This window comes from Nothobranchius furzeri, chromosome 12, assembly GCF_043380555.1.
Source record: "Nothobranchius furzeri strain GRZ-AD chromosome 12, NfurGRZ-RIMD1, whole genome shotgun sequence".
NCBI lineage: Eukaryota > Metazoa > Chordata > Actinopteri > Cyprinodontiformes > Nothobranchiidae > Nothobranchius > Nothobranchius furzeri.
Window position 1 is genome coordinate 32,335,530 of NC_091752.1, and position 27,261 is coordinate 32,362,790.

General features: G+C 41.7%; 1 protein-coding gene across 2 annotated transcripts in view; it reads right to left on the minus strand.

Annotated features, from left to right (window-relative positions):
- Nucleotides 1-21,640, minus strand: part of adam12b (ADAM metallopeptidase domain 12b) — a 124,288-nt gene extending 102,648 nt beyond the window's left edge. The window contains exon 1 of one of the 2 annotated variants that reach the window (XM_015944850.3): nt 21,420-21,640. In XM_015944850.3, the coding sequence (XP_015800336.3) occupies nt 21,420-21,507 (88 nt within the window). In that variant the 5' untranslated portion in view covers nt 21,508-21,640. The remainder of the gene's footprint in view (nt 1-21,419) is intronic. The other variant, XM_015944851.3, reaches the window with a different exon arrangement.
- Between the last annotated feature and the right edge of the window lie 5,621 nt (nt 21,641-27,261).

The following is a 27,261-nucleotide window of genomic DNA, read 5'->3' on the forward strand; positions in this document are numbered from 1 at the left end:
TCTAGGTAAGCGAGGATCCAGATGCCCTTCTCCCTGAGGGGGGCTAGTGCGGCGTCCACACATTTGGAAAAGGTGCGGGGCACTAGCACTAACCCAAAGGCAGAACCGTGTACTCGTAGGCCTTCCCTTCAAAGCAACCCCTTGCTCGCCAGAGGTGAAGTTTCGCCGCAAGGCAACCACTCATCGTCCCGGTAGGGGTGCTGCTGCCCTCTAGCAGAATGGGAGGCTTTCTGAACATCACGTCTGTCACCGGAGGAAAGCTGCTGTTCTCCAGCAGAGCGGGAGAACAGAGCTTTTCCCGTTCCCACACAGGCCGATTGCAGACAAGATTTGATGTGAAAATTGAGCTGTCGTTCACCAGCGGAGCGGGTTGACGCAGCTTAATGGGGCCAATTTGAGAAGCATTGTAGAGACACATTGCATCCACACATTGTCGAGTGCAAACAGCAGTCTTTGGCTTACATTTGTGTGCATGTTTTTGTAAACAGTACAACTCTTGCCCCCTGGGGGCAGTAAACAAGTCTCTTTGGACTGTGGGGTTGAACTGTAGCTTAACCGGTCCGTTTCAACCACTGAAAACTGGGGTTTTGTAGCCCAACAGGGTCCAAACCCCAAACAAGGTCAGTCTCCCCAGATCAGGACAACTGAGATTTCTTTTTGCGGCTCACAGAGCGTTTCTGTGAGTCCCCAGGAGGGCCTTTACTACAGGCGGAGTGGCGAGGAGGGAAAGACGGGGTCTTAGCTGGGACCGAGCCTTTTGCTGCCACTGGAAAGGCTGTCCTCTGAGGTGGAGGAGGAGAGGTAAGGTTCTTCCTGTCAGACCCAGACCCAGGTGCTGTGCACCACACTTCCTGCCTGGGGATGATGGAGTGTAGCACTTCAGTATGTTTCCACTGGGCCTCGAACTTTGTCTGAATAGTGTCGAGGGACTGTCCAAACAGACCACTGGGTGAAACAGGCTTGTCCTGGTAGTTAGCCCTGTCCCTGTCGGGGACATTGGAAAGGGCCAGCCACAAGTGTCTCTGAGCCACTACATTTGAGGCCATACCTCTTCCCAACAGCAGGGCAATGCCTCGAGCCGCTCGCAGGATGTAGTCTGACGTGACCTGTATCTCATTGATGAGGGAGGTCAGTGGGCTGTTGGGTGGGACCCTTGCTCCAAGGTCCGCCAGGCAAAGTGCTTGGTAGGTCTGGAGCATGGTGGAAGAGCTGAGGACGCGGGCAGTGGAAGCCTGCGCGCAGTAAATCTTCTCCAGTTGTGCAGTTGAGAAGAGGCATGGCTTGGAGGGTAGATTAGTTTGGCCACTAACTCCATTCTGCATTCCACTGTGGAGGAAATGGACAGCTCCTGGAAGACTGAGCCATCCCAAATGTAAAACAGAACGCTACCATAGGTCATTCATCTCCTCTGCAGTAAGAGTGTATAACTCCTTAATTTAACTGGAACTGGCATTATACTGGTACACAATAACATCAATACAATATTAAGTATGTGTTCAATATTTGTGCAATATCAGATGTACATTGGTATGTTTGTTCTCTTATGCTGCATAGTTATGGAAACATAAGTTTCCTTTTTATTTGTTGTTTGTAGCGGTTGAAGGTTACACTAATAGCTTACTGTCTTTGTGTATTTACCTGTAATCCTGTTATTATCTTATTTTTATTATCTAAGTGTATGTGCTGCTATGGAAAGCGAATTTCCCCTCTGTGGGATCAATAAAGTCTACTCCATTCTATTAGCCACCGATAGGAAATAGACGGGGAGATGCTCGTATTAGAAAAGCCTGCCAAGTTGCACGTCACATTGAAATATTGACTCATTCATCTTGGCTTGAGAAGGGGAAGGCTGTTGTTGATTTAGCGTCCAGGAGAGAGCAGAGCAAGTCTAGGCTAGTAGAAGGTAACCGATAGCATTAGCAACTCCACAACATGGCAGAACTCCTTCAGGCTTGTTTTCTTTGTAGAGATAAAACATCAATATTGCAAAGCGAATGAAGGCAGTGAAATATCAGGAAACAAGACCCAAATCCTGCCACCTCCTGCTCTCCTGTCCCCTGCCTCACTTCTTCCTAAAACAGGAGCACCAGAGCTATTCCCCCAACATAAATACACTCTCAAGGCATTAATTTATACTAGAGACCACTGAAAATGCACTGAATGAGTGAATTTGTCTTTAAATCACAAAAAATAAATCAACTTCCTAGAAAACTTCCTGCATTTCTTAGAAACCATGTGGACTTAGATCATGGATCGGAAAATTCCGACCCAACCTGGACAAATTTCCGATCCAGAGTTATGTCTTTTGGGATCCTAAGTGATCTCTGGCGCGTTATTTGGAATCGTAGGATGTCCAGGGATGATCCTGCGTTTCTCGCCTCTGATTGGCTAGAAGGGCTATACTACAATTGGCTATGCTCCTCGATTCAGGAAGTCCACCCACACTGCAGTTTACAGGTAGCGGGTTAGGATGAGTAGCAGCAAACTTTTAAACACACCATGTCCGCAGCGTGGAAATATTTTCCACTCGAAACGCCGAAAAGCAAGACAGCAATGTGCAATGTTTGCAAAGCTGTTGTTCCGAGAGGTGGAACTTCTGTCACAACTTGGACATCATTTCTTTAATTCAGATGCTGTTTGATGTTGTTTCCTTTGATGTTTTTGCAAAACACACTCACCTCTTTAATATGTGAATTAATGAGGATGCTGTGTGTTTGTCAAGTTTTCTGAGTGCACCATAGAGCTGAGTTCAATACATCTGCCATTGCTACAAAACAACAAGCATTCCCTTAAAAAAGAAAAAAAGAAATCTGACATTCATGATAGAAATCTCGCGGGCTTTATCCTCTTTGGGAACTTTTTTAATTCAAACTAAAACGGAGTTAATCTTGTGTAGTGTCTGGGGAGTTTGATGATTGCCATGCCAGCCTCAGTTATGTCTCCATATTGGACACAAGGGAGCATCAATTACAGGTTATGAAGCTAAAAAACAAATTCTGTTTGGTGGATAAAGACATATTTTCCCCAACTCTGTAAGATATTTCCTGTTCTGAACACCCAACAAAGATCGTTTTTTTCTATTTCAAAAACTTATAATGAAACTGACTTATCCTCAAAAGCCTCTGATTCTAACTCTTATTTAAGGGTAGGTAACACAGCCAAGACAATACGAATTAAAAAACACATTTATGTTTTTACCAACACTTTCTATTTTAATTCCATGCTTTCGTTCTTTTTAAACACAGAAACAGTTTTGTTTACCTGTTTGTAGCTACAGTTTCGCCGACGGCTGCCGGCTTCTTCAGGCTGACGCTGATGGTGGCGCGTCACTTCCTTCTCCGTTTATCTGCGGGCAGCAGAGGACGCTGTCGCCCTCTACTGCCCGCTCTCCCCTCTCCGACGATGCAGTCCCATGCGTGGTCCAGCGTGTAAACTCCGTCGTCCCTGTTCATGGTCCCACATCCACGTCTCCTTATCTCTATTGCTTCCTTGATCCATCTTTTGTATTTTTGTTGTTCAGTGGTTATGATCCGTGTGCTGTCCCAGTCCATTATATGGTTTTCTCTTAAGCAATGATCTGTTACGGCTGAATTTTTTATTGTACTTTCTGCTTCTTCTTTTGCTGCTCTTGTGTGTTTTCGACTTGCCTCTTTCTCGCACTCCTTTCTATGTTCTATTGTTCCTGTGTTGAGTTGGCGTCCGGTTTCTCCTATGTATGTTTTATTGCAGAGTTTGCATGGGATTTCGTAAATGACTCCACATTTTTGTCCAGCTATTTTGTCTTTTGGGTGCACTAGTCTGTTTCTAACTGTTGTGTATGGCTTTGTTGGTGTGTTTATGTTGTGTTTTTTCATTGTTGCTCTTATTTTTTCCTTTATGCCTCTGATGTATGGTAGGGTTATCACTGGTTTTGGTTCTTGTCTTTCTGGGTTTCTGGTTCTTTTTTTGGGTTGTTCTTTGCTTTCTGTTTTTGTTTGTCGTTTTCCTTTGTTTATTGCCCATGTTGGGTATCTGCAGGTCTTTAAAGCATGTTGTATGTGTTTGTCTTCTTGTTTACGGTCTCTCTCTTCTGTTATTACAAAACAGGTAAACAAAACTGTTTCTGTGTTTAAAAAGAACGAAAGCATGGAATTAGAACCACGACACAGCAAGAACACACCTAAGACTTTCTATTTTACCCGAACATTTTTCTCGTGATGTCAAAATGTGCATTTTGGGTGGATAATAAATTCTGCACTTAGTGATGTATTAGTAGAAAGACCATTCACGCAGAAAATGCATCTGAATTCCATTTGGTTTCAGATAGAAACTGAATGTGCTGATTTAAATTCTGACCTTGTTCCATCACTGACATTATCAGTGAACCCCTCTCATGAGACAAACAAGAGAACTTATACAAGGTCAAAATATGTGGATGAAGGACATGTAATTGACTTTAGGGAAGGGTTTCTGGAGCCAAAAGAACAATGCACCTGCAGATCCTTGGTGACCTTTTACAATTAAATTAGCTTAAATGTGTTGGAACACAGAAAAACCATTTTTTAAATTTTATAACTGATTACAATATGGCACTCCGAGTTTTTCATGCAGGCTGAACATGAAAATAGTCTCCTACACCTATCTCCTTCATTAGCTTCTGATAGAAAATAAACAGTGAAACTATCCTGACAGATCTACGTAACACTATCACTTCACATACATGGACTCACCCATCTTGACTTGTGACAGGGAAGGCTGTTTTTAGTTTAGTGTCCAGCAAACAGAAGAAAATGTATTGGCTAGTAGAAGCTAACCGTTAGCATTAGCAACTTCACCACATAGCAGAACTCTTCCAGGCTTGTGTTATTTGTGCAGATAAAACATCACTGTTGCAAGTCAGTGGTAGAGTCACGTAGCTGTTATCCAATCCAGGGCAAGATGTCCAAATATCAGGAAATAAGACTTCAAAATCTGCCATCCGAAACTCAGCTGTGATGTAGCTCATTTCTACTTCCTAGAAATGGCTTACCGGTGTCCCAGACATTTTTTTACTAAATGGGTCATAACTTAAAAGAAGAAGCATTTTTTCGCAATATCATGTCTGTGCCAGCCCATTTAAAGGTTTAGTATACTCGCTTTCATCCATCACACTGTCTTTAGTAGTGGAGCAAAATACTTCCCATCCCTCATTTGTGTTTTGCGCAACTGCAGGGTAACATGAGTGAAACCCAGCAATTGATTGAATGAGTGTTCCATACCTTTAAAGCATTTGTCTGCTAAATATGCATAAGGTCATGTGTGTTTAATGGAAAAGACAAATAAAAAAGCCAACATATGTGAAAAATAAACAACTGAATTTGTGCAATGATGTTCACATAGGTTTGCTTGACTTCCTGTGCTCTAAAAACAGCAGTTCTGAAAGGTAAAGGGTTAACTTTCTTGGTTTAACCACCTCTGTAATAGGGGTCAACAAAATAAAAGCAATAAAAAGCACAACATCGCCCTGGAGACAGGACTTCTGCTATTGTTTCATGCTGAAAATAGACTCAGAGGATGAAGAGATAAGAGCTCCAACTAAAGATTGGATAACACTGGTGATTTAATGGTCAATAAATGGCACCCTTTGTGCAGCACTGCTAACATGTATCTATGAAGTCTCTCAAAAAGGTGAGTCTCTGTGGTGCATCAGTAAAAAAAACTGGCACTGAGACCTCAATGCTCACTGATGGTGAAACTTCTATGTTCCTTAAAATGAAAAGTCTGAGGATTAACAGGGCTTTCTTGTTTTCATCTAACAGAGGAAGTCTATCAGTACCTTTGACCATCCAATTAACTGATTCAGCATGAGAGTGCAGTTGACCTAAATATAGCATATAGCTTGTGCCCTCGAGCCTTTAAACAAAGAGAATGTTGAATGAGGTCATTTTTAAAAGCAGCAGGGCTTTTAACAGCACTGTTCCACAATAGCAAAACCAACACATAAATCTGCATTAATTACACACGGTTATGTAAATGTCTGGATGTCAGAGTTGATCCAAATAAAACTAATAGACAGAATATTATCTTACAGAATGGAATATCAGCCTTTTGATGGCGTCCTACAATTCAGTTTCTTTTTTTAGTACATCAAAAAGATTGCTTTACAGCTCATCAATGGACTGCAATAAACACTTTCTATTAACCAGTAAAAAAAAGCACCACTTACTTTTGATATTTCAATTTCGTCTGTAAAACACTCAGAGGTAATAATTGTATTTTGTATAAAAAAGGAGTAGAGGTTCTCACCACTCTGCTGCTTAGAAATTAATGTTTGATGCTTGAAGCAACTTCAAAGGAAAAAAAAACACTTTCAGCTGAACATAAGTCACCGGCTGAACGTTTGTAAGGGGTTCCCGTCTACACTGTGACTTCATGTGCAAATGAGTTTTTCATCATGAGCGGCATCATAAAAAGACCTGTTCAAACAATTTATTCTTATTTAGGCCTGAGCTGTCAAATCCAGCAATGTTGTCAAAGCCTGTGGCAACTCTGGGATATAAATACATAGTCCTTTGGCTTAAATGTTCTGGAAAAAGGAAAAAAAGAAAAGAAAAAGAAAAGCCATTGCAGTATTATATGCCACAAGCAAACATAGACTACATTTAGACTGGTAACTTTTAAACAGCAACAAAGTCTCAAAACCAAAGTAGAAGCTTCAGGGTTAGGGTTAGGCTGAGGTTGGGGTTTAGAAATATAAAACACCATTTTCAACAATTCGCTTAAGGAGACAATGTGTAGTTTTTACTGTTAAATTTTGTAAATATCCATCAAAGTGTTGAAAATGAATGCAATTATGCCCAATTGTTGAAAAATATTTGCAACTTTGTAATATATAACCATAAAAATCGAGTCTAAAATACATGGGAGCGGGTCAGACACTGTCCTTCCTTGGTCAAAGAAAATGGTTAAATAGAACTGACTTGCATCATGGGACCGCGACTTCCGCGGCGGCTATGTAGCGTCATGTGACACAGGCGGTAATGTTATATTTTAAACGTATAAGTTTCAATATAAATGTATAATGACGCTTTTACTTTTTAAATTGTGTATATATTGGTTAAATTAAATATGTTAATGAGTTACTACCTGCTAGCCACCTAATCTGCAACTACCAAGCAACTAACCAACCATAGCTAACTGCTTTGGATATAAAAAAAAATAAACATTTCAAATATTAACTTGATAGCTACAATTTGTTGACTTACATTTAAACTTGAAATTTGCCCCTGAAGTGGCAGCAAGCTCCTGATTTGCTGGGATGCTTTATGTTGAACTACACGTAACTAATTGTCAAAATACCAATTATACACGTAACTGTACACATGTACAAATATATATGAATGGATTTTTAGGAAAAAAAATTCTGTTACATGTTTTAACAATATTAAGAAGAAGAAAATATCTTTTCTATAGCGCCTCTCAAGATAAAAATCACGAGGCGCTTCACAAAAACAAAAAATGTAAAAATATAAAAGAGACTTTAGAAAATGGTTTAAAATATATTTAAAATGAGCAAAAAATTGACAATTGTGATTAAAAAATGTTAAGAAAGAGCGAGAGAGTGAATAGGAAAGAGGGAAATCAGTGGATCCTGAGGAAGGTGGAATAGGTGGGGAGAGCAGAATAAAGAGAGAGGGGTTGAAGAAGGTCATACAAAAGCCAGCTTGAACAAGTGAGTCTTCAGCTGCTTTTTAAAGGAGACCACTGAGTCCACTGATCTCAGGCTCAGGGGGAGAGAGTTCCAGAGTCTGGGGGCCACAGCAGCAAATGATCTGTCACCTCTGGTCTTTAGCCTGGTGTGCTGCACAACCAGTATGCTTTGATCACTGGACCTCAGGGACCTGCTGGGGGTGTAGGGACTAAGAAGATCACCAATGTAAGATGGTGCTTGTCCATGTAAGGCCCTATAGACCAGAACCAGGATCTTGAAATGAACCCTGAAGTTGACTGGCAACCAATGAAGCTGGAGGAGAAGCGGGGTGATGTGGGTGTGTTTGGAGGACTTGGTCAGAAGCCGAGCACAGGCATTCTGAACCACCTGTAGACGGCTCAGGGAGGTTCTGCTCAGACACGTGAAAAGAGAGTTACAGTAGTCTAAGCGTGAGGAGATGAAGGTGTGGAGAACTGTCTCAAGTTCAGAGCGAGACAGAATGGGACTCAGCTTAACAATGTTCCTGAGATGGAAGAAGAAAGAGCGAACAAGAGAACTGACATGAGAATCCAGGGTGAGAGCTGGGTCAAAGGCCACACCAAGATTCCTGACAGAAGGTTTGGTGTGAGAAGCAAGCTGACCAAGAGAGTCTCTGACTTTGGGAACCAGCTTCTCTGGGGCACAGATGAGGATCTCAGTCTTATCTTCATTCAGCTGAAGAAAGCTCCCAGCCATCCAGGTTTTGATAGAGTCTAAGCAGGTGTGTAACAGCTGCAGCTTAGACATCTCATGGGGCTTAAAGGAGATGTAAAGTTGGATGTCATCTGCATAAAGATGGTAGGAGATTCCATTGAAGGAGCTCAGGATGTGCTGAAGAGGAAGCAGATAGAGGAGGAAGGCATCCGACCACAACCATTTTTGGCCGTACACACCATATTACCATGGGACCAATATTTATTGGATGCCATACACGTAACTAATTGTCAAAATAACAAATAAACACATAATTATTGAAATGTACAAATATATCTGAATGAATTTTAGGGAATTTTCAGTATATGTTTTAACAAATTGAAGAAGTCCGACCGCGACCATTTTTGGCAGTGGACACCTTGCCGCCCTGACAATGTTTGCTGGGTAATGGCCATCCGTTGGTAAGGTCTTACCACAAAATTCCACTATCTCCGCTCCGCCCCCGCTTTCTGCTGCCGCTTGCTTCCGAACTCAAATTATACTATACCCGCTCTACAACGGCTCCGCTCTGGTGCGGAGACCTGAGATGCGCAAACAGGCATGCGCAGGATTTTCGAGATCTTGCGATACAGTCCGAGCAATAAACGTGGAAGTTAGATCCAAACACCCGTTGTGTGGGAGAAGCATCGAAATGAACTGTTTAATCTGCCCATCATTTGTGTTGAGAGATCAGCAGTGTTTGGACCAACAAGGTGTGACTACTTTAATAGTGGAAACTGTATTTATGGCTTATTTTTGTGCATCTAAAGTTCAGCCGCCATTGATAGTTGTTAAAAGTTGTTAAACCTGTGCATATGAAACAAAAAACGCTTTTTGTTCATCGATTTATTGTGAAATAACTGAAGTTGTGCTTGCTCGCTTTTCTGTTGGGCGGTTGTGATTTCTGTCCATTGACTGCGGAGGTGCTCCGGCATCCGGCAAAAATAGAATTGATTCTATTTTTGCCGGATGGCGGAACGGCGGGCGGCGCATTACGCCACACAGCCACAGTAGCGGAACAGCTCTGACTGACTACAACGGGACCATTTTTGCTGCAGAGTTCGTGCCGGAGCGGAGCGGAGATAGTGCTCAAACACAAAAATACTGCTTGCTTGCAATGATCTAGGTATGTACTGCCCCCTATCGCCAGGGAAAATACACACAATCACTTTAAATGAGCTATTTAGTTAAATTTATGCATTTTGGTCTGTAAATTATAAAATGAAGCAAAACAAGTCTTATCATGACATCAATTATTGCATCAGCATTTCCACATCACCCAGGTCAGCTCTAGCTCATGCTAAAATAAATAATTATTAAATGATTAACCTTTTTCAATTAACTATGTTAAAAGTCAAATTACTATTTCTGGCAGTTATCTTGTAAAGTTTGCAAATGCCACTGCTCTAGTATATTTTATTAAACCAACATGTGAGGCAATACTTCCTTGTAGTTCACAGCAGTAAAGCTATTTTTAGGATTTTTTTGTGTTTTTATAAACTCTAAGAATGTCATCAACCTCTCCTAACTCAGGAAGTTTAAGGAATGTGTTCTGTTTGGTTTTAATATATCATGAGGCTTTTCCTATCACACTATCATATTCCATATGACTACTAGATCAAATCTTTATTTTTTAGATAATTGCAGTCTTCTTTTTCTAACTGTTCAAAATTCCAGCATTTGAAAATTATGAATTTTATGCATGGTGGTGGGGAAAAAATCTCAGATCCATAGTCTTTTGGCACCATTTAAATAGTCCCTCCTTTCATCAGTTGCCACATCAGCCACTTTCCCTGTGATGACACACAGGAGTAATTAGTGTTGAAGCTGAAGAAGGTGTTAAACCTGGATGTGGGGACCTCCCAGATCCATTCCAAACAAAACACCCCAGACTGGATGACGGTTGGCTCACAGTAAAATAATAGTAACACAAGACTTCTCAGGGTGGGTTAGTGAGATGTACTCGTGTGTCCCGTTCACATCCTGTGGGAGCAACAGTGGAAAAGCCAATTCCCGTCTTGTCTTGTACAGATTTGGGTATTATGTTTCAGAGCCATGGGGATTTCAGCTTGGAGGATTTGGGGGATTAACAGGAACTTATCACACATGCCACCTCACTGAAATTTATGGAGAAGATCAGATTCAGTGAAGTCAATTTTAGCCATGCAAACAACATGGTTTTATGGACCAGCTGGTCAGTCTGTCACTTGTTCAAGTGACCATTTAAATCCCACTTCTGCAACCACTGAAGGACTGTCATGTACATTTTAGTGCACGCCAATAGTTAGTTACTTGTTCACTGCTAACTTTCCAAATCATTAAAATTGTAACGCTAATACATATTAATATACACGGCCCAACTGCAAACGAATTGCTTCTCAATTTATAAACAACCAAGTCAAAAGACACATCTCGTTGTCATGGAAAATATGTTTGAGATGGGTCACATCTCTGGCATGCATCAAGCAAAGAAAACATCTAAGGAGGTTGCAAAATTGACTAAAACTGGGTTAAGAACTGTCCAACGCATTATTAAAAACTGGTCTGATGAGTCCAGATGGGCTTGTGCCTAGTGCCTACTTTACAAGCTTGAGGGGGCAGTGCTATGATCTGGGGTCGCTGCAGTTTCTCAGTCTCAGTTCAGCAACAGGATGTGCTCCAAGAATGAGGTCAGCTGACTACTTGGATATACTGAATGACCAGTGAAGATACCCCATGTTTGCATTCAAAACCTAGCTTTTTCTGTCGACTCGCTATAGCAACTTTACGGTCCACACTCTATTTATAACTATGCTATGTTAGAGCGTTAATGAGCAAGTCACCCCCTACCAGATTCTCACTCCACTCCCACTTCCTGTTTGGGAAATGCAACAAATTCTGCTGCCTGGCACACTGAGAGGGCGGAGCCACTAACAAATACACACACACACACACACACACACACACACACACACACACACACACACACACACACACAGGCTCACAATGACATTGTGAAATCATGATGTACCAGCTAATGTCATAGTGCACCTCTTAGCCAATAGCAATGGCAAATTTAAATTCAAATGCAGTGCAGAGTGCAGATGGCACAACACAGAGTTTTAGGCAGAATATTTAAATTTCAACTAAGATGTATTAAAGTGCCAAATTATTGACTACATGTGTATTCACCACAATTACATACTCATTTATTTTGTTTATCAGCAAAAACAAGTAGATTTAGGGGTGACTTGCTCTTTAAAGAGGAATGAAAAAATGTTTTAAGTTAGCTTTTCTAGCAAATTATCCATTGTAGCATTAAATGATTCAGATCAACAAACAAATTCAAATAACAAGCAAAACTCTCCTAAAAAACAAAATATAGTTTTCAAATTATGACATTGTTTATATTAAAGGGAAACAGCTGCCTTTTAATCAACCGCTATTAAACACATTATTGGAAAGGTGAGTTTGGTTCCAGTGACACCCAGGGCACAGTAAAAAAAAATAAAATAAAAAAAACATCACTTCAATAAAAACTGTCACCTTAAAAAGCAATACAGCATGTTCCATTCTAAAATTCAAAAATAAGAAATCCTAGAACAACATCTAACATGTTGTAAACCTAAGGTCAAAGTTCATGATTCAACAGTACAAAAGGGGCCGAGCAAAAATGGCCTCATGGAGGAGTTTCAATTAGGACCAAAACCTTTGCTGACTAAAATGTGTACAAAGGCTTGTCTCACACTTGCAAACAACAACAACAACAACAAAAAACACCTTGATGATCCCCAAGACTTTGAGAAACATTTCTGTAGACATACAAGTCCAAGGTGGAACTTTTTGCAGGGTTTGCATCCAGATAAACATGGTGGAAAACTAAAACAGCATTTCAGAAAAAAGGAAAACATCATACCAACAATCAAACATGGCATTGGTGGTGTGATGGTTTGGGATGGGGATGCAGATACAGATTTACCGATACAGATACCGATACCAATATCAGTATGGGTAAAAGTTAACCAATACCAATGCAGTTGCTTGAAAGTGGCTTCACTGTAACTTGTCATTTTTGTTCACCTAATATTTTAGTTTTGTGATAATTTCTATTCATATATTTTACTTTTTATCTACCTCACAGTCTTTTCCTGATGAAAGCAGAGAAGAAAATAAAACCTATATTCCAATTCATAGCATTTTTTTGTGTGGTAGAAGTATCGTTATCGGTAATCGGTATCGGCGAGTACTCAGATCCAAGTATCGGTATCATATCGGTTTGGAAAAAAGTGGTATCATTGCATCCCTAGTTTGGGATTTGCTGTAATTGATGGAACCATTTATTCTTTTCTACCAAAAAATCTTGAAGGAAAATGTTTGGACAACAATTTGTCCCTTTAAGCTCAACTGCACCTGGGTTTAGCTGAAAGTCAATAATCCAAAGCACCCCAGTCAATCCACTTCTAAATGGCTCATTGAAAACAAAATAAAGGGTTTGTAGTGGCTTGGGCAAAATCTGGGCCTAAATCCTATTGATCTGCTGGTATGACCTTGGTTTGGACAGCTCTTTCTCCTCCCATCATTCTAAACTCTTTTTTGTATTTAGTCTGGTAGACATTGAAATACTTTGCCCACTGCAACGCACATGATCGTTCCGTGTGTTCATCAATAGTTTGCAGTGAAGGTAAAAAAATAAACAAGTGAATGAATAAGAGAGACAAAGATGAATGTGTTAAAATACAGATAAGGATTAAGGTGTCCAAACTGACTTTATCTCACAGGATTTTCAGTGTAAGAGGGGCTCAGCGTCTATCCTTCCATCAAAAGCTTCGGTATAAAGGCCAACAGCTGAAGAGCGTGCCTGAGTCCAATCAACAACATCTCAAGATAAACACACTGACACATAGGTGTGTGACCTTTCTGTTGTGAAATTATTGATGTCAGGCAACCCAGCGGTTCAGCCCCGCTATGCAACTGTGTGAGCCTCGGAGCTGAATCTTGTGAGACTTTCTTGTTTTGTCCTTGTTCTCACCCAAGCAAAACCTAAGATTTATTGAGATTGGTGGTCTGTCAGAAGGAAAAAAACAAAAAACAAATAGCAGCTGCTGTTCTAAAGAATTTGTATGTTCACCAGTGCATATGTGTGTGTGCGCCAGTGAAAACACTCCTCTTTTACTCCTGCTGCACCCCAAGCCACTCGTTCATTTTAACTATAAAAATTGATGACTGCATGTTTGCACTTCTCTGAACTCCCCTATCTGCTGTCACCCAGCATTATAAATATCCACAGCTTGCTTTCTAAAGATTAAGTTCCAGCAGGAGTGACTGGATGTTGCTATCCGCTTGACTTCCATTCATTATTCTTTTCTTCTTTTTTCATTGTAAAGTTACATTTTTCCACCTTGCTGAGAGCCAAATTGGGCCAGAAAAATATCAGAGCGTCACAGGAGGGCGCGTTCAAATGCTACAATGAAGCTAGGTGCCCTGACGTTTGTCATTATGTTGGGCTGAAGCTGACTGACAGGAAATGACCCCCCCCCCCCCCCCCTGAAGGCATCAACTTATGAGTGCATATCATTGTGTTTTTTTCTTATTGTGAGTTAATGGTTTCCTGTTGTTATATTGTTACCTCATCTATAACTCAGTGAGATCAGCAGAACGCTGAATCACACTGAAGGCTATAATGACCAATGATGCTTGACACATGGGGACATTTCAAACAGTGTGTCCCCTTCTCCCATGGCCGACAAATCAATGCCAGTCTGCCCTCAAAATGTCAAGCAGCAGGGTTTGAAAGATAAACCAAAGTGAAGTTATTTCCTGAAATGTTTAAGCAGAATTTATTTGGAACCCTTATGACATCTGAACATCAGCTATTCACCACAGACTGAACTATGGGTTTGAGTTACTTCTCAGGAAAATGTGCTGAAAACTGGGCGATGCTCCTCAGACACTGGAGTGTGTATGACTCCCTTAAGGGCTCTTTTATTCCCCTTCACCACCCCCACCACCCCCAGTTTGTTTAGACAACAAAGACGGTCTAATCTTTGTAATTAATTCTGTCTGATGGTAAAATCTGACCAGCTGATATCTTCCGATCTTTTCCAGGTCATTTGGCTCTGTCTCTAATTATTCATTGAGTTTACAAAACCCAGAAAGGATAAAAAAGAAGAGGCTGGCTCTTCAGAAAAGTGTTGGTATGCAGAGGAGCAAAGAGAGACAGAGAGCTACAGGCAAGCTTGGGAACACAAGCTACTTGGTTTTTGTCCTTGTGGGACTCATTTATTTCACTTCTTTAACCAATCAGACACTGAAATTTAATAAAAGTTCATATAAAATCAAACAAATGATTATAATTTTATTTCTTTTTAAATGTACTAAAATCTCCATAAGTGGCTTCTCCAGAGTGTAAGTTGATTCGCTGGTGAAGGTTTCCAGTCACCCAGGGCATGATTGTCCAAGTAACTTCAGAAATATACTGACAAAAATGCTTCTCTGTTTTCTTTAAGATGCGTCTTTTCACAACTGAGATGTTTTATTGTTTCTAAAAGTTCAAAGTACCAAGCTTTTTAACTGTTTAAGAAATATACTTTGCTCTTTTCATTTTCATGATGAGGATCAGCACCTCCAAATCTGAGACCATGGTTCTTGACCGGAAAAGGGTGGCTTGCCAACTCCGGGTCGGGGGAGAGGTCCTACCTCAAGTGGAGGAGTTTAAGTATTTCGGGGTCTTGTTCACGAGTGAGGGTAGGAGGGATCGGGAGATCGACAGCCGGATTGGTTCAGCGTCTGCAGTGATGCGGACGCTGAGCCGATCTGTCGTGGTGAAGAGGGAGCTGAGCCAGAAAGCCAGGCTCTCGATTTACCGGTCGATCTACGTCCCAATCGTCACCTATGGTCATGAGCTTTGGGTAACGACCGAAAGAAAGAGATCGCGGATACAAGCGGCCAAAATGAGTTTCCTCCGTAGGGTGGCCGGTCTCAGCCTTAGAGATAGGGTGAGGAGCTCGGATATTCGGGAGGGACTCGGAGTAGAACCGCTGCTCCTCCGGATTGAAAGGAGCCAGTTGAGGTGGTTTGGGCATCTGGTCAGGATGCCTCCTGGACGCCTCCCTGGGGAGGTGTTTCGGGCATGTCCTGCCGGCAGGAGGCCCCCGGGTCGACCCAGGACACGTTGGAGAGGTTACATCTCCAATCTGGTCCGGGAACGCCTTGGGGTCCTGCCAGAGGAACTGGTGGAGGTGCCCGGGGAGAGGACGGTCTGGAGCTCCCTAATTGGGATGCTGCTCCCGCGACCCAGATAAGCGGAGGAAGACGACGACGACGAGACGACGACATCTTTTCATTTTCAGTAATGCAACAAAAGTAAAATGCCTGCATGAAAATAAATGTACTTTTTCCAGAACCTACTGAGAAACTTATGACTGGCTTCATCAGTCTCATTATCACAGTATTAAAGGTGCTTTGAAAAAGATGTTCAAGCAAGCTACATTAAAAAAAAAATAAAACCAAAGGTCTGACCCCTTTCTTCTAGCCCCCCCCCCCCCCCCCCCCCCCTAAAAACAGAGAATCTGAGGGTTGCAAAAAACAGTACAGCAGCAGCTTGCAACACACACGTGATTTTTTTACCATTAATCTCTAGAAATATCTATTGAAAAGTTGTTGAAAATGAATAAAATTATGTCCAATCATTGAAAAGTATTGATGGCTTTGTAGGGCTGGGCAATATGGCATAAAATCAATATCACAATATGTTGACTATTTCACCTTGATAACGATAAATGGACGATAACTACAGGTATGCGAAGAAACAAAAGTTGTCCACTAGATGGGGCTGTCACATGTATTATGTTGAGTTATATTTTTGCGTGTCTCAAGGGGGTACAGCTTCTTAAACGGACATGAACGTTGCCAACCTACACACATCTTTTCATTTTTTTATTATCAAATTTGTTGACATGAGAAAAATTATCCTGATAAGAGTCAGAAATTTCGATAACGATAAATTTTTGATTAATAGCCCAGCCCTACGGCTTTGTAACGTATAACCATAAAAATCAGATCTGAAGTACATAGGGCACGGGGGATGCCATTTTAGATGCCATGTTTCCTTCTGGCCGGCTCGGGGCCCCTGCGCCTGTTGATGACATCACACAAGATGATTGGCTGGACGTACAAATTACAGAATTTACGTTGCATTTTTGAATACATTTAGGCAGTAATAAAAGTTAATTCAATAACAAAACTGCTCAACTCTTTCCAAAACCTATGTGAAAGAACATAATCGAAAAAGAGATGGAATATATTTCGGCCAAGTTGTGGTAGTATGACATCTTCAGCAGGCGCAGGACCCCGAGCAGATCCGGAAACCACAGCGCCAGAAAACTGCAATCAGCATTGCATTCTCAAAAGTCATCATTTGCATTTTTTTACTGTGTGGGCGTCTGAACGAGCCCCACACCGCGAGAACAAACATCCCAGCTTTAAAGCCGATCTTCATCCGCGTACATCACACGCCACATGATCAGGAAGCGGAAAATCCGTGTGTTAGGAGATTGTTTTGGGCCGCTGCTGTACAAAAAGTGAGGCGCGAACCGGAAAAGCTTCTGTCGATCACGATTCAACAACGGATTATGAAAGAATGGATAACGCTTGAAACGTGCGGATTCTTCCTGATGTGAGAGGTCAGTCTACTCTTTGTTTGGTAGTTTTAGCGTTCATCCTAGCGCGCAATATTCTGTGACTCTTGAAAAAACTGTGAAAACGCAGAAAAACGCTGGCAGCGAAGGGCTTTTCTGATCAGGAAACGGCTGGCAGTTAATGATATTCATAAATATAACTTCACTAACATCAAGAAATTATCGTTTTGGACTCATCAGTCATTTCAGGTGCAATCAGCTGTTGTTTAGCTTAGATTTTAAGCTATGGAGAATGCAACAGTGGGCACCTGTTGAATCAATAGACACCCTTGACATATACAGTCACACAGCTCCTCTGAATCAGTGTCACCCATTCCTGGTTTTTGGGACCCACAGCCATGCATGTTGACATGTACATGCGCCAACGTTATTCAAATTACCTCAACATCTTGACATCAAGTTCTGGAAAAGTATCCTTCATGAATATAAATTTAAACCATTTGAGTAGAAGCATGGAAATGTCTAAAACAAAGAGATGCAGTTTAAAAATCTATCTATTTCATCAATCAACAGGACAGCTATAAAATCACCAGAGTGAAGGTCTTGGTATTCAGATGCATCACTTTACTTGGGTAACAACCAACACAACTGTTTTTGAACCCTGGCCCGGTAACTGATTGCAGCTGAGTGCTGGCACACAGAAATGATCTAACACTGACCGACTGAATGCCAGTCAGCGATAGTTCGTGTCAGGCAGAGAGAGAGTTTTGGTGGCAGGATCAGAACCGGGATGAGAATTTGCTTCAGCCAGCACTCCAGCAAGCTCGGGATGAGAGCAAACTGGCACAGGTTTGTGTTTGTTTGGTTTTATCTGGCACAGCACTCGTTACAAATCTGGCTTAAGGTAAGTAACCGCATGAGATGTAGGCCAATGGTAAGCCAGATGATCACAAGTAAATATCTATTTATGGAATGAATCTTCTACTCAATGCAATAAACTGGCCTTACAACCTCTTTATTTGTCCTCAACATGTATAAGACAGGATGTAGCACTGGCTTTCATAATAAAAGCCTCTTTTTAAGCACTTAAGATGAATGCCTAATTAGGAAAGGATAACATTCAGCATACAGCTGTGGCCAAAACATTTCAGGATGACTCAAGTATTGTTTTTCATTGTTTGCTGCTTCTATTTATAGAGCAGATGTTTCAGTGAAGAAAGAGTATATAAACTTAAAGCTTTTATCAACAAATATATGAAGTTTATGCAGAGTCTTTGGCAATGTTTTTGCTTATTTTGAAGCCCTCCGCCATTCCCTGAGCTATTTAAAAATAATTTTAGTCTTACAGCTTGGCAACGGTGGTAGAAGAAACAAGTGCCTGCCCCGTAACTGGAGGGTTGCAGGTTTGAGCCCTATCTGTTGTAACTGTTGTGTCCTTGGGCAAGACACTTAACTCTCCTTGCCTGCTGGTAAGAGGGACTGGTGGCGCCTGTGGACAGCAGCCTTGCTTCTGTCAGTGCACCCCAGGGCATTTTAGCTCCTCATCACCACCACTGTGTGAATGTGTGTGTGCAAGGTTGAATGACTGTGTTGTAAAGCACCTTGGGGAGTTGTAAAACCCCAGAAGACGCTATATCAAACACATTTACCATTGATCCATTCAGATGATAAAATGCACTGTTCATCACCAAATGTTATTAGGTGTTTGGGAGGAGTTCCTCTGGGAGGATGTTTAGGTACCATTCTTTAGTTATGTCTGTGTTCTGACTGTTGGTGAGCCCCCTTCATCGGCGGAGAAGCAACCTTAAATATGAATGTTCTCAGGATGTTTAACGGTTGGTTGGACATAGGACTAACAGTAGTCCTCACTGTTTCCTTTTTGAACATTTTAGTTTTCAAGATGCCCCAAAAAAGTATGAAAAGAGATTAACCAGAGACAACGACTTTTCCTTGGTCCTCAGCAGTTCAATCCATGGACCTTTGGCAGAATATCAGTGTATCCTTGATGGTGTTTTTGGAGATTTGGAGTTGCTTTGTCTTCCTTCTTTACACCAGGCCATCCTCCAAAAGTCTGTGTATCACTAAAAGCACTCACACTCACCCGCTGCTATTGCTTGGCAAGCTCTGGACGTGCCCTACTCTCATAAAAACCAACATTAAGACATGTTAACGTTCTGGAGCATATGTACATGAGATGACTAAAACTGAAGTTGCAAACTATGTGATCATTTTAGTTTTGTGTCTTTATGAAGACACACACTAAACATACAAAACAAAACTTGGGACAGTGCCGTGGCTGAGTGGGTGGTGCGCTGGTCCCAACTAGGCTCTGCAGCCAGGCATAACTGGGCAAGACGCCGAACCCTAAGCTGCCCCAAGGTCAGGGAGGACTGTGGTAGCTGCCACCGCTGACAGAAGAATTTCTCAGTAGCCTAGTGGACCGGGAGACTGGAGTTCAAATCCATGGTCGGGTCATACCAAAGACTTCAAAAATTGGATCCAATGTCTTCACGTTTGGATTGGGGGTTAAACCACCAAATAGTTTCCGAGTGCAGCCATTACTGCAGCTTATCGCTCCCCACGGGGATGGGTCAGATGCGGAGATGTTATTTCACCAGTGTGTGATGATGACTAATTGGACTTTTTGACTTTAACAGTTGTCAGTTGACATAAAGGTTAAAAACAATTGTTTCCATGTCAGTTAGATGGTCCTATTTCCCAAAAGCTTCATGTTTCCAAAAAAAATAAAAATAACAAAGAAAAACAATTAAAAAATCCAATATTTGCTAATGTTACATTCAAGTCAGGTTTGGGTGCAAGAACATCTAGAAGAAACAAAGTAATTGGTGAGTGTGCACGAGTGATTAGTATTGGTGAGAGGAAATCGATGTGACTGTCAGTAGGATGCAGGAGGTAAACAGCAGCTCCTTGTGTAGACCAAGCTCGCATCGTTTTTCGTCAGATGTAAGTACAACATGTTTTGGGGCATTTGCTGAAATTATTTATGCTGTTTCAAGTGAAGTTGCCCAGTTGTCATGGAGATTTTAAACCTTAGGTTTTTGTAGGTTGTAGAAACTGCAAGCGTACTGTTTTTATTCACACCTTCACAAGTCCAAACAATCAGGAGAAATTAGAAAAATGAAGCCTTGAGCTGTACAAGGCCAGTGGAGATCCAACAGAGCATTCTTTCATTTTCATGAGAAATGAAATTAAAATAAATGTCAGCTAGAGAATGGTAGACTAAAATATTTCAGTTTTATGAAATGAAAACCATATTTTAGAAGCTTTATTAAAACAACCCTTTTTTTTCTCTAGTCATGTGTGATGGAGTAAAAGCCCCCCCCCCCCCCCAATTCACTCAAAAGGTTTTTGACACTAACTTACAAATTGCACAACGGTGTAGAAGCTGAAGCATAGAGGTGGAGCAGGGCCATGATAAACATTTCAGCGAGGCAGGAGTCAATATCCTGCTGATTTCAAAGAGGTTGCCCAATTTCTCCACCCCTGCTGCCCCTTAGACACGATGTCTGCTCCCAGCATTTATATATGAGCTAACCCAGTGAGTGAAGGCTTTAATGACCCCACACTGAGCTGATGGGGGCAGTAAACACCTCCTCCTGAGCTGCATCTTTCAGCTTCTGCTGCCAGTCGGGATCATTTAAAGGGATTCTGGCGGTAATTTGTCTGTAATGGTATTGATGGTACACTGCCAGCTTTGTGTTAAGTTAGCACCAAGTCAGATAAGGTAGTTGTTTATTATTTAGGGACGTGGTGGGGAATTTCACTACATGATGAAACTATGACCTATAACTCAATAATAGTGCAGTTAGGTCTGGTTTTCTGCAATAATATGGAAGAATGTTTTATATGAACTTATTTATATTACAAGCTACTTGCATTATCTCAGCAAAAAGGTGCTTTTCAAAACTGCACACAGCTCTAATCTGACACACACACACACACACACACACACACACACACACACACACACACACACACACACACACACACACACACACACACACACGAGAGAGTCATGACTGTTTCATCAATTCAGAAGATTATATTTAGTAGCTGCAGGAAAAAGAACAAAAAAAAAACAACATCCTGTTTTGGTTTATGTTTACATCAGTCAGATAAAGCTGCACCCTCCGGATGTTAAACTGTTCATCTGACAGCAGTCACACTTCCTTTTATTGTTCCATCTGAGCCAGAAAGATGGATCAAAAACAACAAACTCTCCTTCCTTTCTGCCCTTCCAACCCCAGCAGGGTGAAAAATACAGCAACACTATAAATGACATCCAGTCTGAGCACAGCAGGCTGTAAATCAACTCACATGACAAAATTAGGCTCATCATCTCCCAAGTCAGCTGAAAAAAGATAGTTGTGCTGTTTACTCACCCTCCTGAGCCGTGTTCTCTACAGCTGTGGACAGAAACCAGACGAGAGCCAAGATCAGAGAGCCGAGCTTCCTCCCGGTTCTCATCATGACCGGGCTCGGTGGAGAGAGACGGGGCGCAAACCCTCCGCGCTCCCCCAGCGCTGCGCACCGCACCAGCTCACAGAAGTGCGGATTAATGCAGTTCACGGTGATTTAAATCAAAATCAAAATACGTGTAATAAAAGGATCCACGACTCCAACGAGATACAGCAGGCTGTCATAAAGTTTTCCCTATGAGGACCAACACATGGCCAGAAAATGGGTTAGAAAAAGGTGTTGGTTCGTGAGTTAGGGGTGTTTGCTGCTCGTTGGAGGTTAGGTTAAAAAAGCGACAGAAAACGCCGGTAGAGGAAAGGATGTGGAGTAGAGAAAAGCAGCCGACTTGGCTCTCCTTCTAGTAGAGACACAGCGACACACTACCATGTGCGCGTAGGACTCTACTGGGTCCTAGAGCCCGTAGCCGTTCCCTGGTCCACTCATTTTCTACACACCCATGTACAGAAGCTGTGGAAGTCAGGGGCGAACCCAGAAAAGTTTCATAGGGGTGGCCATGGGGCCAGAGAAATTTTTGGGTTGCCACACCAAATTGATTCTTGTGGTATCGCTGGGAAAGTTTAGCCTGTAGTGATGCAATACCCTATATCCTATAACTCAAATCAGTGCTTCTTGCAGAAGTTCTCGGATGACTCTGCGATTGTGGGTCTCATCAAGGATGGGGATGACAAGGAGTACAGGAGACTGACTCAGGACTTTGTGGACTGGTGCCAGCTGAACTATCTACAGATTAATGCCAGCAAAACTAAGGAGCTGGTGATAGACTTTCGTAGGCATACGCATTCCTCGCTTCAACCACTGAGCATACAGGGCATGGACATTGAGACTGTGGACAGTTACAGGTACCTTGGGGTCCATCTGAACAATAAACTGGACTGGACTCATAATTCAGATGCCCTGTATAGAAAAGGGCAGAGTAGGCTGTACCTACTACGGAGACTGAGGTCATTTGGAGTAGTGGGCCCTCTCCTGAAGACCTTTTATGACTCTGTTGTGGCCTCGGCCATCTTTTATGGTGTGGTCTGCTGGGGCAGCAGCATCTCTGCGGGGGAGGCTGAACAGACTGATCCGCAGGGCCAGTTCTGTTCTAGGATGCCCCCTGGACCCTGTGGAGGTGGTGAGTGACAGGAGAATGACAGCTAAACTGTCATCCATGTTGGATAATATCTCTCATCCCATGCAGGTGACTTTGACAGCTATGAGCAGCTCTTTTAGTGGGAGACTGCGGCACCCAAGGTGTGGGACAGAGAGATTCCGTAGGTCTTTCCTCCCCACTGCTGTCAGACTTTACAACAAATCTGTCGGTTGAAGTGTACTCTGTATTTCTAGCTGTATCTAGTATGGTTATTATTTATTACTTTTTAACCCATTCTTAAGGTATAAACTGTCTATTGTATTGAATTTATTTGATCTCATTGCGGTCGGTTTTATTGTATTGTATTTTAATGTTTTTCTCCCTCTTCAGCATAACTTTTTACTTTTACTTTGCTTGGCTGTAAACGAAACAAATTTCCCACTTGTGGGACTAATAAAGGTCATCTTATCTTAACCCTGACCCTGAACCTAACACACACACACACACACACACACACACACACACACACACACACACACACACACACACACACACACACACACAGCAACATGTGTCCAGCGCCCTTACGTCAAATTAGAGAAACACAAACATTTTGGGAAAAAAAACATTTGAAATAGTTATTTGATGCATTGCTTCAACATTTATTTTAGAATCTTAGAACACCTAATGTTTCTTTTCTAAAACATCCACAAAATCTATCATGATAAAAATTTGTTTAGAAACTTGAGCAGCAGCAACATGAACATTTTTTTAATTCCTTATTTTTTTATTCATTGTATCATTTTTATAGTGTTTTACATGTAGCCTGCATGTGAAACTTGAAAAATTAGAACATGGTGCAAAAGTTCATTGATTTCCGTAATTCCACCTAAAAAGTGAAACTAATATGTGAGATAGACTCATTACATGCAAAGCCAGATATTTCAAATCTTTATTTGTTATTAATGTGATGACCCTAAATTCAACATCTCAGACAATTAGAATACTGTCAAAAGGTTCAATGTTCTAGACTAAAAGTCACACTCTAATTAACTAAACACCTGCAAAGGGCTCCTGAGCATCAAATGGTCTCTCAGTCTAAGTTGAATTACAGACAGTGGGTACGGAAATTATTCAGACCCCCATCAATTTTTCACTCTTTGTTATATAGCAGCAATCTGCTAAAATCAGTAAAAATATTTGTTTCCACAGTAATGTACACACAGCATCCCATATTGACAAAATAACACAGAAATTTTGAATTTTCCGCATATTTATCAAGAAAGAAAAGCTGAAATATCACATGCTCCTATAAGTATTCAGACCCTTTGATGTGACACTCACATATTTACCTCAGGGGCTCTCCATTTCTTCTGATCATCTTTGAGATGGTCCTACACCATCACAGGAGTCCAGCTGCATGTGATTAATTCAATTCAGTTCAAAAATACTTTATTAATCCCAGAGGGAAATTGATTAAATTATACTGACTAGACTCAGTTAGGAAAGACACACACCTGTCTACATAAGACCTTACAGCTCAAAATGCATGTCAGAGCCAATCAGAATCATGAGGTCAAAGGAGCTGGCTGACGAGCTCAGAGACAGAATTGTGGCAAGGAACAGATCTGACCATGGTTACAAAAAAGTCTCTGCTGCACTTAAGGTTCCTAAGAGCACAGTGGCCTCCATAATCCTTAAATGGAAGACGTTTGGGATGACCAGAACCCTTCCTAGAGCAGGTCATCCAGCCAAACTGAGCTTTGGTGACAGAGGTAAAGAAGAACCCAAAGATCACTGTGGCTGAGCTCCAAAGATGCAATCAGGGGACGGAGAAAGTTGTAGAAAGTCAACCATCACTGCAGCCCTCCACCAGTCAGGGCTTTGTGGCAGAGTGGTCCGCCGGAAGCCTCTCATCAGTGCAACACATGAAATCCCGCATGGAGTTTGGTAAAAGACACCTGAAGGACCCAGAGATGGTCAGAAAAAAGATTCTCTGGTCTTATGAGACCAAGATAGAACTTTTTGGCCCTAAGCGGTTCGTGTAAAGATAACCACGCACTACTCAACACTTGCCCAATACAGTCCTCACAGTGAAGCATGGTGGTGGCAGCATCATGCTGTGGGGGTGTTTTTCAGCTGCAGGGACAGGACGACTGGTTGCAATTGAGGGAACAATGAATGCGGCCAAGTACAGGGATATCCTGGACAAGAACCTTCTCCAGAGTGCTCAGGACCTCAGACCGGGCCAAAGGTTTACCTTCCAACCTGAAAAAGACCCTACAGCTAAAATAACAAAGGAGTGGCTTCACAGCAACTTTGTTTTTGAAAGGCCCATCCAGAGCCCTGACTTAAACCCAACTGATCATCTCTGGAGAGAACTAACCACGGTTGTTCACCAACGTTTACCATCCAACCTAACAAAACGTGGACAGGATCTGCAAGGAGGAATGACAGAGGATCCGCAAATCCAGGTGAGAGAAAGTTGTTGCATCTTCACCAAGAAGACTCATGGCTGTATTTTCCTTGAGACAACTCTTGTCGTGAATTGGCGCTATGTAAATAAACTTTAATTGAATTTAAATGTATTAGCTCAAAAGGGTGCTTCAACTAAATACTGAGCAAAGGGTCTGAACACTTAGGACCATCTGATATTTCAATTTGTCTTTTTTAATAACTTTGCAAACATATTTTTTTAATTCTGTGGTTTTCTGTCAATCTGGGGTCCTGTGTGTACACTAATGAGGGAAAAATGAATTTAATCTATTTTAGAATTAGTTTTGTAAAAGGTTCCAACTAAATAATGTTTTATTTTTGTTCCAGATATACACATTCCAAGGTAGCCTACAAGAATAACAACATGAAGAAAAGAAAAAAACCTTTGGTGTGTTATGTTTTGATTCTATCCTCCATTCATAGTGTGCTGGGTTTGATCTTGAGTCCACATCAGATTAAAATGACTGACTTTTTCCCTAACTCACATTTTCTGAGAAATAATGGATACAGCCTCAGGCACACAAAGACAGAATAAGTGAAGAAAATAACTTAAAAAGAAAAATGCAGCTTTGAAAACGACTGAGGTTTTTTAATAACCCTGCTTTGGATGTAATTGTGTGTAAAATGTTGTGTAAAAAGCTTTGATGATTCACGTAGAGTGAAACATACACTGATGCGATTCTACGATGACATTTTCAACCAACTGAACACCAAAACCTCCTTTAAGTTTTCACAAGAACTGATCGTTACTCTATTTGCAAAATCCGGATCAGTTTCTTTATTATTTATTTATTTTTGATTAACCACTTTGCAGACTGAAGCTGAATCCAGGCATATGGACAGACACACTACCCGTGTGTGTTGTGTTAGCTACCTGCTCTGGTGCAGCCTAATCTCTCCTGGTGTGTGTGCTGCAGGCAAAAATGAAGTCACAGATGTCTCGGTGCAGCTTCCGTTTACCCACACATCTCTGCTGAGGCTACAAACAGTGAAAAGAAAAACAGCAAAGCTTTGCCTGAGCTGACTGATGTCTGGGTTGTGACTGTAAACTCTCTTGGTGCCCCTGAAGATTGTCATTTTCTCTCTGAGGAGATTTATTATGCTCCTTTTACTGTTATTCACTTGTTACAGTTGTGCTGATCCTACTTTATCTTTTTGAGTGACTCCCCTGGCTTTCCATATCTTTCGCTCACCCTGAGATTCTTAAATGTTAAAGCCAAACCCTGCCCGGATAATATTAAATACGCTGAAGCTGCGGCGACAAAGAAAGGACTGCTCTGATCCGATTTGGGCTGATGAAATGGCTAATAACTTACAAAGTGACTCAGCGTGGATGCACACAGCTGAAGATAACCTCGGGGCAGCGGAGGGGCCTCGCAGCACACAGTCCACATTATGCGTGGATGTGACACAAAGACACGTGATTCCTTAGAGAGAGGAGCACTGACTGACAAGAGCCCGTCTCCTCGTATATAGCTCCTGTCAGTCAGCGCTCATCATCTGTAACCTGCCTACGTGGCAGGAGGGCCGTTATCCTCAGTGGGACGGCCAGCAGGAGAGAAGTCAGCGGATATCAATACTGTTTACTATACCTGTAAGCCAAAATCAACCAGAGAGTGGAGGTAGTGGATCTATTAATCATTCAAACTTACATTACTTACAATTTTATGTATTTAGAGCAGAGCAACCCCCCCCCCCCCCCCCCCCCCCCACACACACACACACACACACAAAGAAAAAGGTTTATCCGCAAAGTTCGGATAAAAAAAAGTGTGTTTCCTTCTCATCCCACAGGATTCTGTTTAAATGCCAGTCACCCTTACAGAGTTTATGTGTCCTGAGGTCCCGGGCTGTGCTTGGGACACTCCTCTTATAACAGTGTCATCTCTGCTGTTGGAGCTCTGTGACAAAGATCTCTTTCACAGGCGCCTGAGTTCGATTAGCTTGAAATTCCATCGTTCCGGATGGGAGTTTCCAGAGGCCTCAAGGCTGATGTGAAACCAATGATAAAACAGAGTGTTGCCCCTTGTTTTTCTTTTACTGTATGGACAGCTCTGCTTGAATCACAAACATCTAATCTATTAGAAAATTATATTTATATTACAAACAACGTAACTTTATTTAGAATTTTGCAAGGCTTGATGCGTTATGTTTCCAGAAGTTTCAATTATTTCACA